The sequence below is a fragment of the Hypanus sabinus genome, chromosome 2, assembly GCF_030144855.1.
Source record: "Hypanus sabinus isolate sHypSab1 chromosome 2, sHypSab1.hap1, whole genome shotgun sequence".
NCBI classification, from domain to species: domain Eukaryota; kingdom Metazoa; phylum Chordata; class Chondrichthyes; order Myliobatiformes; family Dasyatidae; genus Hypanus; species Hypanus sabinus.
Window position 1 is genome coordinate 168,224,993 of NC_082707.1, and position 15,151 is coordinate 168,240,143.

Below are 15,151 nucleotides of genomic sequence, written 5' to 3' on the forward strand. Positions count from 1 at the left end.
GCTCCTGAATCCAACATCTGCAGTCTCTTGTGTCTTCGGAGGAACAACAATGGCTGTTCCCCAGAGTTGTGGGAGGGAAATTGGTTGAGATGCATGACATTAATTTGGGGTATCAACTGTGCAGAATGAAGAAAACCTTTCTTCAAATGAGAGATAGATGAAATAAAAGGGCTAGGTAAAAGAGTAAGAGATTTGGAGAGGATCTGTGGGGGTGGGGAGGGGTCTTCTGCACCCAGAGGTTGGTAAGTATCTGGAATGCATTGCCTGAGAAGCCAATTAATTGCCAGCATTTAAGAAGTGTTTACATGAGCACTTGAGCACAAAAGTGCTGGGAGATAGAATTATTACAGAAGGCTGCCCACTGGTCTGTTTGGCTTGCTGTACAATTCTGTGACTTTTCCATTACTGTATTCCTTTTGTAATTTCCTCTACCTGTGGGAAATCTGTTAAAATATAATCTCATCAGAGCTTAGATGATCAATGCATTTATGCATACATGAAATTTGTTAATGTCAGAAGGAAGATCTTATGCAAATTGATAAGAAATAGTAAGATTTCAAATTAGTTCACATTTAATCACATGACCAATAATTAGATTTATTTGAGAGAAGAGCTAATTATTTTTTTTTAAATAATTAAAGTTTAGAAACAATTAAAGTTGCCATGCAAACATAACAAGCTGTCTTACCATTTTGAATCATATCCTGGTGAGAGTCAACATTCTTTCAAGAAAAAGAAATGATGAAAAAAGTTAAACTACTTAATGCTATCATTGAATTTTTAATTATATACTTTTATAATTGATCACAAAATAGTATTGCAAAGTATAAATGGAATAAGTATCAGAATAATACCATCAGAAAATATAGCTCCACGTATCTGTACTTAGCACAAAAATATTCCATTTGCATGCCCAGACAGCTTTTAGTTTAAATTGGGTTTGAACCCATTTAGCCTCGATGTGATGGAGTAAGGTGGCTGAGCATCTAGGAGTTATTTGGTACAAGGCATTGTCAAATGGAGATACAGATAATGTTGAAGATCTGGCAGTTTGCTCCAAATAAAGATCACAGATTTTGAATTTGGCTAAAACAATATTTGGGCTAAATTATTATTTGTGTGGGACAGCTATATTACTATTGACACATCATTTGAATCTGTAGCTGAAGAGGCTGTCAGCAGAATCAGTGCTTTCAGTTGTAAAGAGAAGTACAGTGCCAATAATTCAGTACCTGAGAAGAACTATAGGTACCAAAAACACCTGGTATTCTTTGATGCAAAATGCTTGAATGTCCAGTATCAGAGGCATCTTTTACCTAATAAGATCAATGCAAGCTGTAAATCTGTTCAATAAACATAAATATTTCTCAACAGATGCTGTTAAAAAGCCATGGGAAAGGGCCAATTCTGTCGAAAAGTCAGGAACGATTTCAAGGTGAGAGGTTAAGGAATATATGGTATTTTAAAATTATGAAGTAAGGTTATGCTTTAATAATTTATGAATAATTGTGTTTCATTGAAGAATGTAAACAGGATTAAGCTATATGATATGTACAATACATGTTATTTGGACCTAGAAAGATAACTAAATTCTGTGATGAATTATTTTGAGAGTGTTTGTGTTAGCACAATGAGTAAGGACATTATGGTTTGACTATTAGAAAAACAAGAACAACATTGGTGCTCAAAGGACCTGTTCCTGGGCTATAATGTTCTAGCATCACACTAATGTGGAACAATGATTTCATCTGAGCATTAATGGGTTAAGTGTGATACAGATAATATTCTATTTTTACTTTTGCACAAGATTCATTCATTTTGTTTGATTGTGGTGTGACTACAACACCTAGGAACAGAGCAGCCTATCAATTCCAGATAGGTTTGGTAGAAGTTTTACTTCTGTGATTCTGATGCTTGCATAGATTCAAAGCCAATTTCTAAATGCTGTACTGTTATTTGAATGCCTATTCAGTAATGAAGATCACAATAGTTATCCCAATATCCTGGAAAATGTTTATACCCTAATGAATATAATTAAAATCTGTTTATCTACTAATTGTTTCATTATTTTTATGAGATCATGTTATGCTTCTCTACATTCTGCACTGACTTCACTTCAGAATTACTCAGTTTTTGTCAATGGCTTTGAAGCATCAGTTGAGAAAAGAAATGTATAGTTGCTGATATTTTCTGATTATTTCTTTATTTGTCTGGAGCTTTAGTTAAACAGAATAGCAAAAATAGCAATGCATTTTTGACATTGTTGTTGTGTATCCCATCTAGTTAAAGACTATAGCTCCTGGGTACACCAGTTACATTGTGCTCAGTGCACAGTGAATATTTTGTGATCTCTAATACAAAAGAGAACATGAAGGGGTTGAATCATTGTGGATAGAGCTAAGGAGCTGCAAGCGTAAAAAAATACACTGATGGGTGTTATACTGTATACAAACCTCCAAACAGTAGTAAGGATATGGTCTGCAAAGTACAATGGCAGATAAAATACGCATGCCAAAAGGGCAACATTACAATAGTCATGGGGATTTCAATATAACCATATAACAATTACAGCACGGAAACAGTCCATCTCGGCCCATCTAGTCCATGCCAAACGCTTACTCTCACCTAATCCCACTGACCTGCACTCAATCCATAACCCTCCATTCCTTTCCTGTCCATATACCTATCTAATTTTGCTTTAAATGACAATACCGAACCTGCCTCTACCACTTCTACTGGAAGCTCGTTCCACACATCTATCACTCTCTGAGTAAAGAAAACTTAAACTTTTTCCCCCTAACTCTCAACTCATGTCCTCTTGTTTGAATCTCTCCTACTCTCAATGGAACAAGCCTATCCACATCAACTCTATCTATCCCCCTCATAATTTTAAGTACCTCTATCAAGTCCCCCCTCAACTTTCTACGCTCCAAAGAATAAAGGCCTAACTTGTTCAATCTTTCCCTGTAACTTAGGTACTGAAACCCGGGTAGCATTCTAGTAAATCTTCTCTGTACTCTCTCTATTTTATAGACAATAGGTGCAGAAGTAGACCATTTGGCCCTTCAAACCTGCACTGCCATTCTGAGATCATGGCTGATCATCTACTATCAATACCCGATTCCTGCCTTGTCCCCATATCCCTTGATTCCCCTATCCATAAGATACCTTTCTAGTTCCTTCTTGAAAGCTCCTTCTTTTGTTGACATCTTTCCTATAATTTGGTGACCAGAACTGTATACAATACTCCAAATTCGGCCTTACCAATGCCTTATACAACTTTAACATTACATCCTAAATCCTATACTCAGTGCTCTGATTTATAAAGGCCAACATACCAAAAGCTTTCTTCACCACCCTATCCACAAGAGATTCCACCTTCAGGGAACTATTATTCCTAGATCACTCTGCTCTACTACATTCCTCAATGCCCTACCATTTACCATGTATGTCCTATTTGGATTATTCCTACCAAAATGTAGCACCTTTGCAGGTGCTTTGTAGCAAAATATGCAGGTAGATTGGAAAAATCAGGTTGGTACTGGATTCTAAGTGGGGGAATTTCTGGAATGCCAATGAGATGGCTTTTTAGAGTAGCTCGTGATTGAGCCCACTAGAGGATTGGCTATTCTGGACTGGGTGTTGTGCAATGAACCAGAATTGATTAGAGCTTAAGGTAAAGAATCCTTAGGGGAAAGTGATCATAATATGATCATATTCACCCTGAAATTTGAAAAGGAGATGCTAAAGTCAGATGTATCAGTATACCATTAGACCATAAGGTATGGGAGCAGACGTAGGCCATTGGGCCCATTGAGTCTGCTCTGCCATTCAATCATGGGCTGATCTAATTCTTCCAGTCATCCCCATTCCCCTGCTTCCACCCCATACCCTCGGATTCCCTGGCTAATCAAGAACCTATCTATCTCTGCCTTAAATACACCCAAAGACTTGGCCTCCACAGCCACTCATTGCAACAAATTCCACAGATTTACCACCCTCTGACTAAAGTAATTGTTCCGCATCTCAGTTCTAAAAGGAGGTCCTTCAATCCTGAAGTCGTGCCCTCTTGGAGTAAAGGGAATTACAGAGGCATGAGAGAGGAGATGGCAAGAATTAATTGGAAAAGAACACTGGCAGTTATAATGGCAGAACAGTAATGGCTGGAATTTCTGGAAGCAATTCAGAAGGCGCAAGATTTATACGTCCCAAAGAGGAAGAAGTATTCTAAAGGCAAGATGACACACCCGTGGAACAAGAGAAGCCAATGCCAACATAAAAGCCAAAGAGAGAGCATATAATAGAGTGAAAATTAGTGGGAAGTTAGAGGATTAGGAAGCTTTTAAATACCAACAGAAAGCAACTAAAAAAGTCATTAAGAATGTAAAGATGGAACACAAGAGTAAGCTAGCTAATAATATTAAAGAGGATACCAGAAGTTTCTTCAGATATATAAAGTGTAAAAGAGAAATGAGAGTGGATATTGGACCGCTGGAAAATTATACTGGAGAGGTAGTAATGGAAGACAAGGAAATGACGAATGAACTTAATAAGTATTTTACATCCATTATTAGGGAGATGAGAAATTGAAAGGTTTGAAGGTAGATAAATCATCTGGACTAGATGGTGTACTCCCCAGGGTTTTGAAGGAGGTGGTTGAAGAGATTGTGAGGCATTCATAATGATCCTTCAAGAATCACTACATTCTGGAATGATTTCAGACGACTGGAAAATTGCAAATGTCACTCCAAGAAAGAAGAGAGGCAGAAGAAAGGAAACTACAGGTTAGTTGGTCTGACCACAGTGGTTGGGCAGATGTTGGAGTCGATTACTAAGAATGAGGTCTCAGGGTACTTGGAGGCACATGATAAAATAGGCCATAACCAGCATGGTTTTCTCAAGGGAAAACCTTGCCTGACAAATCTGTTGGAATTTTTTGAAGAAATAACAAGAAGACTAGATAAAGGAGAATCGGGTGATGTTGTGTACTTGGATTTTCAGAAGGGCATTGACAAGGTGCCACGCGTGAGGCTGCTTAACAAGCTACCTGGGGTATTACAGGAATGATTCTAGCTTGGTTAAAGCAGTGACTGACTGGCAGGAGTCAAAGAGTGGGAACTGGGAATAAAGCGAGTCTTTTCTAGTAGGCTGACAGTGACACAAGGGTCTGTGTTGAGACCGATTCTTTTTATATGTTAATGACTTAGGTGATGCAATTGATGGCTTTGTTGCAAAGTTTGCAGATGACATGAAAATAGGTGGAGGAAAAGGTAGTTTTAAGGAAGTAAAGAGGCTACAGAAGGACTTGGACAGATTAGGAGAATAGGCAAAGAAGTGGCAGATGGAATACAGTGTCGGGAAGTGTATGGTCATGCATTTTGGTAGAAGAAATGAAAGAGTTGAATATTTTCTAAATGGAGAGAAAATACAAAAAAACTGAGGCACAAAGGGACTTGGGAGTGCCTGTTCAGGATTCCCTAAAGGTTAGTTTGCAGGTTGAGTCTGTGGTGAGGAAGACAAAAGCAATGTTAGCATTCATTCAAGAGGACTAGAATACAAAAGCAAGGATGTAATGTTGAGACTTTATAAAGCACTGGTGAGGCCTCACTGGGACTATTAAGAACATTTTTGGTCTCCTTAGAAAGGAGACGCTGAAACTGGAGAGCCTTCAAAGGAGGTTCACAAAAATTATTCCAGGTTTGAACGGCTTCTTATAGGAAGAGCGTTTGATGGCTCTGGGCCTGTATTCACTGGAATTCAGAAGATTGAGGGGTGACCTCATTGAAACCTATCAAGTGGTGAAAGGCCTTGATAGAGTGTGGAGAGGATGTTTTCTGTGGTGGGAGAGTCTAAGACCAGAGGACACAGCTTCAGAATAGAGGAGTGTACTTTTATAATGGAGGTGAGAATGAATTTCTTTAGCGAGAGAGTGGTAAATCTGCGGAAGACTTTGCCACAGGCAGCTGTGGAAGCAAAGTCTTTATGTATATTTAGGACAGAGGTTGATAGATTCTTGATTGGTCAGGGAATGAAGGGATACGTGGAGAAAGCAGAAGATTGGGGCTGAGAGGAAAATTGGATTAGCCATGTTGAAATGGTGGAGCAGAGTCAATGGGCCAGATGGCCTCATTCTGATCCTGTATCTAATGGGTCTATGAACAATTTCTAAAGCACCTTTATTCCTTACCTTGATGGTAATGCCATACTTTAAAAAGCTGGAAAAATTCTTTGGAAAACACCTATTATTTTGAGTTAAAAGGAAGAAGAGGACAAAACAGTGACTCCATTTCAGTTATAGCCACTACTAGACAACAATTAAGTAACGATAACTAGTCTTAACCCTGATAGTCTAATTTATAACTTTTTTGAAGCCTAAGATTCCCTGTGATTTGGAACAAGATCTTGTCTTTATGGAAGGACAGATTCATAGTTCAACACTGCAACTCGCAGCTTTGTTCTTGACTGATTGGTATTGTCCATCAGCTTTTGAAAGAAGATGGAAGTAACTGAATGACGAATTAGATTGCAGTATTTCAGCAATTTTCACCACAGATCAGGGATAGATTTGGTCCCAGAGGAAAAAAGAACAACTAAAGCCCCTGGCTTGAGAACTTCCAAACTGTTACTATATACTGCTGACAAGGTGGAGCTACAGTTGTTGCCTTTGAGACTAAGTGCGGTAACATTGTGCTGTGGTTTTCTGCCCTTATTTAGCACAGTACCAACATTACGTGTGCAGTGTATCACTGTGCTGAGTTTTGTAGGACTAAACCACTGCAAGTTTAAAAGTTCACGTGTGGCTGCAGTCTGCATTTAGACCAAGTGGACTACAAAACATGTCCAAGAAATCGCCATTTTCTGCAGCTGAAGGGAACCTTGCTTCCAGAAAATGTCTACGTACAAATTATTTGTGCAAATGGAATCAATAGGTAGTTCTGTGAATTAAGTTTGGACTCATGAAAAAGCCTATGCTATTGATTTATTAAAAAAACTCCCATATTTCAAATTCTATCATATCTAATTTTAGTGAAATGTGCCTATTTTTACTTACTGTTATCGCAATGAAGTAATTTAAGTTACTGGCTGTGTGTTTTCTATTAAGTCCCAGTATTAGATGCTTTGAAAACAGAGCACAAGTATTTACATCAGGTGAAGTGCATTCTTGTACAGATGGTTGAGAGGTCATGGCACCATTCTCTCTAAAAATGCAAGGCATGCAGTGGTATAGATCCTCCATGTTTTGGTTGTTTATACTGTAAATGCTTTTTTTAGGTTCAGGAACATTATTATCTTGAAATTGGACTTTAGGCCTTTTAAGAAAGCTAACTGAATGGCATGTGTGGTGCTGATGCTGGAACAGGAATCACAATAATATTATGAAATTGGGAAGTCTTGCTTTCAGCAATCATTATCACATGTTGCTCCACTTTAAAAGCAGTGAAACAGCAGTAACTTACTCAACAGGCAGCTGTCCTGTCATGCACTGACCTAAAGGACAGGAACAGCTCCTTTAAAGAGATCTCTTCACAAAAATGAGAGAGGATAGTGGCACATGGGACTTCCAGGGTGATACTCCCTACCTAAAAGAGCAGGTACGATGGCACGCCATAGCCAAAAGTGGCTCCAAGCACTTACCATCCACAGATCAAAATGCCTGTGAACTACAGAAACAAAAGTAAATCTGCAAATGCTGGAAATCCAAGCAACACACACAAAATGCTGGAGGAACTCAGCAGGTCAGGCAGCATCTATGGGAAAAAGTAAGTCAACGTTTCTGGCCAAGACCCTTCAGCTGGACTGGAGAGAAAAAGATGAGGAGTAGAAATAAAAGATGGGTGAGGGGGAGAGAAACACAAGGTGAAACTGTGAGGGGGAGGATGAAGTAAAGAGCAGGGAAGTTGATTGGTGAAAGAGATACAGGGTTGGAGAAGGCGAACTCTGACAGGAGAGGACAGAAGGCCATGGAAGAAAGAAAAGGAGGGAAGGAGCACCAGAGGGAGGCGATGGGCAGGCAAGGAGATGAGGTGAGAGGGGGAAAGGGAATGGGGAGTGGGGGAGGGGTTATTACCAGAAGTTCAAGAAATTGATGTTCATACCATCAGATTGGAGGCTACCCAGATGGAGTATAAAGTATTGTTCCTCCAACCTGAGTGTGGCCTCATTGCAACAGTAGAGGAGGCCATGGATTGACATATTGGAATGGGAAGTGGAATTAAAATGGGTGGCCACTTCCCTCACTACCATTCAGTGCTCCGAATAGTCCTTCCAGGTGAGGCGACACTTCACCTCTGAGCCTGTTGGGGTGATATATTGTCTCCAGTGCTCCCGGTGTAGCCTCCTATATATCGGTAAGAACCCCAACGTAGATTGGGGGACCCTTTCACCAAACACCTACGCTCGATCCACCAGAAGAAGTGGGATCTCTCAATGGCCACCCATTTTAATTCCATCCCCATTCCCATTCCGATATGTCAATCCATGGCCTCCTCTACTGTTGTGATGAGGCCACACTCAGGTTGGAGGAACAACAGCTTATATTCCGTCTGAATAGCCTCCAATCTGATGGCACGAGCACCAATTTCTTGAACTTTTGGTAATGTCCCCCCCCCCCCACCATTCCCATCCCTTTCCCCCTCTCACCTCATCTCCTTGCCTGCCCATCGCCTCCCTCTGGCGGTTCTCCCCTCCTTTTCTTTCTTCCATGGCCTTCCATCCTCTCCTGTCAGACTTCCCCTTCTCCAGCCCTGTATCTCTTTCACCAATCGACCTCCCAGCTCTTTACTTCATCCCTCTCCATCCCAATTCCATCTATCACCTTGTGTTTTTCTCTCCCCTCCTCTACCCTTTAAATCTACTCCTCATCTTTTTTTCTACAGTCCTGCCGAAGAGTCTCAGCCTGAACCATGAACTGTACCTTTTTCCATGGATGTGAACTACAGAAGATTACATTTATACAGAGGCCAGGCAACATTTACAGTTTACTAAATAAAAATTACAATGGAGAGCTTTTTTTTAAGTAGGGCCACTTTATATTGTGTTCAGTTCATGGTTTTCAGCAGTGTTTAGTTCAGAGTTAAGTATGTCTTGACTTCCAGTCTAATTTCTGTTATTAAATAATTAATAACAGCAATGGCATATGGAATGCAGGCTGCACAAATTGATGGTGTCATGTGCAGAAAATAGAGGATGATTGGTGCCTGGGAATGCCTAGTCCGATTTTCCATGGGTGGAACGTTATGTTGAAAATCAGTACACACACTTCAAAATATGAAAATTTAGTTTTTTGTATGACTTATGCATGAAAGGACAGATAAAATGTGTCCAGTTTCTAGGTATATATTTCTGAAATAATGATGTCAGAAGAATATTGCATTCAATCTTTTTCTAATTCCATTTCATTATTTTAGAAGTGCATTAATGATGAGGAGTTCTGAAGCTAAGAATATTGTGCAGTCTCATCTTTCATCCTCTAGGTACAAATGAAAGCAACAATTTCACACCTTTCTCAGCTTGCCCATTTGTGGATGCGCATCTCCTTGCCAACTGCAAGCTGAATATCTACAAACAATGTATAGCACCTATTGCATTATTTAACAGCTTGCTTCAACTTGCGCTTCCTTGTCAATGCAGATGTACGTAATGTGCTATTTCATGTGTGCATCCTTCCTGAAAATGGTGCCCTGGTTCATATATATTCAAAACTGTTTGTATTCACCAAATTATACAAAAAATCATTAGCAAAACTCCAGACCATATTGCAAATAGCTGGAGGAGGTTTGGAAGTATAAGGAACCAAAATTTAAATAATCCAACTGTAACTTCATACAGTCCTTTACTCAGCTTATAAATCAGGCCTGCCATCTCTCCTCAGCAAGTGTAGCTTTCATTTGAGAGCACATAACTCTTAATCAGTTTATCTGTGCACTTACTTGCTCAGGTTAAGAAGCGTTGGACACCATCTTGAGTAATATTCCAAGGACCATTAACAATACCAATTGAGTATTTATGAAATGTTGACAGTGTAGAAAACCTTAAAGTCAAAGACATTCCTGTTGTCGTTTCCATAAATCCTGCACAAATTTATCAACCTCCCTGCTAATTTGCTGATCAAAGTTAACCATCTCATGTGATGTTGCAGCTGAAGATCATTTTAACAGAGAGAGACAGGTTATTAGGTGGTGGGAGATCTAAAGGTATTGATATTCAGGATACCTGGATGTTTCTGTGTATGAATCACTGAAAGTTAAAATGCAGATATGCAGGGAAAGAAGCATGTACTTGCTCTTGTGCAGTAGAAGTTCATTTAGATTACAGATTTGTCATATGAAGGGTGATTAACCAAACTATATTTACTTGAGTTTAGAAGAAAGAGAGGTGGTTTAATTGAAATATGCAATTTTCTTACAGAGTTTAGCAGGACAGATGCGAAGTTAAGTTTGACCTGCCTAGGGAGTCCATGGCCAGTATTCAGTCTCATATAAACAATCAGCTGTTCAGGACAGGGAGAAGAAATATCAGAATCAGGTTTATAATCACCGGCATGTGACGTGAAATTTGTTAGCTTAGCAGCAGCAGTTCAGTGCAATAAATAATATAGAAAATAAAACACAAAATGAAATAATAAATAAATAAATAACAGTGTACGCTTATTGAATAGAATAAAAATCATGCAAAAAACAGAAATACTATATATTTTAAAAAGTGAGGTAGTGTCCAGAGACACAGAAACAGAACTACAATTCGGAGGGTCAGCGACCTTGATGGATAGAGAGATGATCACCCACGCCGAATGGCAAGGCACCTGAACGAGTGTCCAGAGATTCAAAGTCCATTTAGGAATCGGATGGCAGAGGGGAAGAAGCTGTTCCTGAATCACTGAGTGTGTGCCTTCAGGCTTCTGTATCTCCTACCTGATGGTAACAGTGAAGGCTCAGTAGTTCAATATAATCTATAGACTGATTTTTTTTATATTAAGGGAATAAAGAGTTAGAGAGTTCATCATTAGGCCATCTCTTGTTGAATGGCAAAGCGGAAATAATGGGTCAAATAGCTTTTTTTCACATTCTTATGTTTTTATATTCCAATGACCTGTTGGTTTTGTGAACCCTGCTATGTACACTAATAAAATTTAGCTATAGATCACTCATAGTTGATGCAACCAGCAGGGCAATCTATGCTTGGTCTCAGTACAAACTGTAACCTGTCCCTGACACTGAAGTAATGCAGTGATATTATTACACTGGTGTGCCTTTGCAACTGGAGAACATAATCTGTCTCATTACTACAAACACACAAAGGTCTAGTTTCGATTGGATCTCGGAAGCTGACAAGCAGGTGTGAGGGATTTAGCTAGAGAAAGATGACATTACCAGGATCAAGCCATACTGCCTTCTAGTGGTTATAAAATCATTGACTTGAAGAAATGTTAACTTCTACTGTGTTTTGTTTCAGCAAGGGATGGCATCATTGTCCAACTCCAAAATGTGTAATTAATTTTATACAAGTTTATCATTAAGGGACAAAGAGCAAGTATAGCTCAGGTGAAATGGGGGTCAGAGACCAGATGTTATCAGTCCTGGGTTTAAATTAAAACATTTTGTTTTTATCTTATAATATTTTTATGTCTGAATCTATAATGAAGCTGTATGTGGCAATTTGCTATATTGTAATTGTATCCTCCCACCAGGAGTGCTGTAGGAGTTGAGTGTAGGAAATAAAAGCAGCACACCTAGATACTATTATAAATATGAGGATGAAAATGTATAAAAAATGTGAAGAAAGTCAACTTTACCCTGAAATGTCCCTAGGACTGAAAACTCTTTTAAAACCCATGATGATCACCAAAAAAAGCAAAAGAAAAACTTTAATTAGTAAGCTAGTACCCACTTAAGTAGTTAAATACAGATTTCCAATGGTTAGAAGTAAAATATTTTCCAACATTTGTGGTATGAAAGCAAAGGATTCTGGAGTTCTGATACTCCCCAGCTCCAACTCCTTTCTAACTTTCATTTGGTAATGGAATTCATTAATGTGTTCAGTTCTGAGCATATTCATTGAGCATTTTGAGCGAAAGGGATTCGTTCCAATGAAGCATTCAATTATAGCTTTCCACTCTTTGGCTTTTGAACAGAGCATTTCAATAGATTTTGCATTTACACTTCTTTGCATGATGGATTGTATACAATGAATGCAACAATGTACTGGAGATTTATGCATATAACCATGATAGAGGAAATCTAACTATATGACAATGTTCTGAAATCCAAATATTAGTTTAAAAATTGTAGATAAAACTGCCTTGGCTTTTCTGTGAGAATGCTGACTTTATGCCCCTTGCTGCTGCACCGACTTGCACAACTTAAATGTAATTAGCATGGAAATCCACACCTAATTTCTCTGTTTTACGTATTTCCCTACCCTGTAGACTGAAACCTGGAAATGTAACCTCTAACGATGTGGCCACAGATGCCTTAGATTTTGATCGATTGAAGCAGGTATGTAACATACAGCTGAAAAGGCTAAAATGCATTACATGTTTTCCACAAAATATTTATTTTTTAATCAAGTGTAGTGGTATATGATTACATTCTTTTCCATCCTATCTATTAAATGCAAAGAAAGAAACTTTTCCAGGACATTTTGTAAATCAGCTTGCATTTTTATAACTTAAACCCATAGGAAATACTGGAAGAAGTGGTAAAGGAGTTGCATAAGGTGAAAGAAGAGATTATAGATGGTAAGCATGGTGTTTGTTACTGGCCATAATTAAAAGCTGCCATCAAACATGTAATAATAGGTTTCAATTCTTGCTTATATTTGTAAATGTATTTAATTGCAGTTGCAGCTTACACCATACTCCAGATTTCATTACACCTGATCAGTATTTTTATCATTTTCAACACAGCTAAAATTCTAGTTGTTGATAGTAGATTGCTGGCTGTCCTCAACAAGGTCCACATAATTGAAACAAAAAAAGGAAGAGCTGGAAGTACTCTAGAGAACCCTGTTCTGATGAAAAGAAGAAACAAGACTATTAACTTGGCTTTTCTTTCAGTAGATTTTTAGCTTCTGCAGCTTTAGGCTTTTTCCTTAAATAATTAGTTTCTGTATTAAGTACAGTTTGGGAAGGCAATTACAAGACTCATCTCTTTTTTTCAAACAAAATACTCCAATGTTTCCTGTTGTCCCTTAATGGAATACTTGAGAAATGGACCTCCTATCTTTTCAAAATTCCAAAGCTATCTTTGCCACAATTGTTATTGCATCAGTTTCAAGCAACTGATGTGTTAAGTACAAGCAACACATAATGAAACATCTAATGTTTTCTTTATTTAACATAAGCATTTGGAAATATATTTAAACAAAAATACACTTGTAATTCTTTCTGGGACCAAGGAAACGGGAACATTAGCTTCTTTTGTGTTCTATTTTAAATAAGGTATTTTAATCTTGGCTCTGGCTTTAGCAAGGCTTCAACTTTCTCATTAACGACAGTGTTCATGTTTTTTTAGCCATTAGACAAGAATTGAGCAGAATCAGTACAACGTAATGAATTTTGCACTTCAGAACGTGAGAAGTCCTCAAAGGGATCTGGGAAGATGAGAGATGGCTGGCTCTATGGAGGATAATGTGGAAGATTGACTAGGAGAGAAGCTATGCACTGAATGTCACAGTTGCTTTCAAGCCCTTCATTGAACAGTGGATTCGACATGCTGCCTTGGATCTGCTTCACATGAAAAGTCTTAATAATTTTCCAAAACAACAACAGAAACTCAATGATTTTTAATACAACTTGTGAATCTTATTTTCTAGGTTTTACAGAAAATTGCACATCTGTTTTATGTTAGCCTTTGTATTTTTTATTAGATTATTTAAAAGTTTACATTACTTTTAGATTGTGTTTTTAGATAAGAGCTTATACACACACACACACACACACAGAGACAGACACGCACACACACACAGACACATACCACAAATCTTTTGCTTTTTGTAGGTAAATACTTCAGTTATTACTACCAGTAGACATTTCCACAGTATTATTAACTCTGTATTGAAAAGTCTTTGCCAACAAAGAGATCCTTTGTAACATCACTGAAAAGGCAGAAACTTGTACTAGTTATAATATGACAAAGTAAACTGATTTCTCAACCAATCTTTCAAATCTTATTAAAACAAGGTACGTCAATACAAAGCAGTCTCTGTGTCCATGTTAGAATGCAGATGGTAGAAAGTTATTCAAATTATAAGACCATAAGACATATGATATACGAGCAGAATTAGGCCATTCAGGCCAACAAGTCTGTTCTACCATTCCATCATAGCTGATTTAATATCCCTCTCAAGTGCATTCTCCTACCTTTTCCCTGTAACCGTTAGTGCCCTGACCAATCAAGAACCTATCAAATTCTGCTTTAAATATACTCAATGACTTGACATCCGCAGCAGTCCATGGCAAAGAATTACACATACTCATCATCCTCTGGCTAAAGAAATTCCTCTCATCTCTGTTCTGAATGGACATCCCTCTATTCTGAGACCGTGGCCTTTGGTTCCAGAGACACCCAGAACAGGAATCATACTTTCCACATTCACTCTGTCTAGGCATTTCAACATTCAATAGGCTGCATTGCAATTACCCCTCATTCTTCTATACGTCAATGAGTACAGACCCAGAGCCATCAAACGCTCCTCACATGTTAACCCTTTCGTTGCTGGAATCATTCTCATGAACCTGCTCTGTACCCTGTCTAATGTCAGCACATCTTTTTTCTTAAATAAAGAGCCAAAACTGCTCACAATACTCCACAAGTGTGGTCTGACCAGTGTCTTATAAAGCCTTAGCATTACATCCTTGCTCTTTTTTTTAGTCCTCTCAAAATAAATGCTAACATTGCATTTGTCTTTCTTACCACCAACTCATCCTTAAGGGCACCCTGCACAAGGATTTCCAAATTCTTTTGCATCTCTGATTTTTGAATATTTTCCCTGTTTAGAAAATTGTCTTCACCTTCACAAATTTCTTCTAGCGAAGTGCATGAACATACACTTCTCTAAACTGTATTCCATCTGCCACTTCTTTGCCCATTCTCCCAATCTATCTTTCAGCAGACTCTCTGCTTCCTCAACACAACCTGCTTTTCCACCTATC

At 38.4% G+C, this 15,151-nt stretch overlaps 1 protein-coding gene across 7 annotated transcripts in view; it reads left to right on the top strand.

Annotated features, from left to right (window-relative positions):
* The window catches only part of LOC132386690 (ena/VASP-like protein), a 251,111-nt gene extending 236,308 nt beyond the window's left edge, over positions 1-14,803 (top strand). For 4 of the 7 annotated variants that reach the window (XM_059959060.1, XM_059959050.1, XM_059959041.1 and 1 more), the window contains 5 exons: positions 1,375-1,435; positions 9,408-9,473; positions 12,425-12,494; positions 12,679-12,736; positions 13,567-14,803. In XM_059959060.1, coding sequence (XP_059815043.1) covers positions 1,375-1,435; positions 9,408-9,473; positions 12,425-12,494; positions 12,679-12,736; positions 13,567-13,628 — 317 coding nt within the window. In that variant the 3' untranslated portion in view covers positions 13,629-14,803. Of the gene's footprint in view, positions 1-1,374; positions 1,436-9,407; positions 9,474-12,424; positions 12,495-12,678; positions 12,737-13,511 lie in introns of all 7 variants that reach the window. The other 3 variants (XM_059959057.1, XM_059959066.1, XM_059959071.1) reach the window with 3 other exon arrangements.
* The last annotated feature ends 348 nt before the right edge of the window (positions 14,804-15,151 follow it).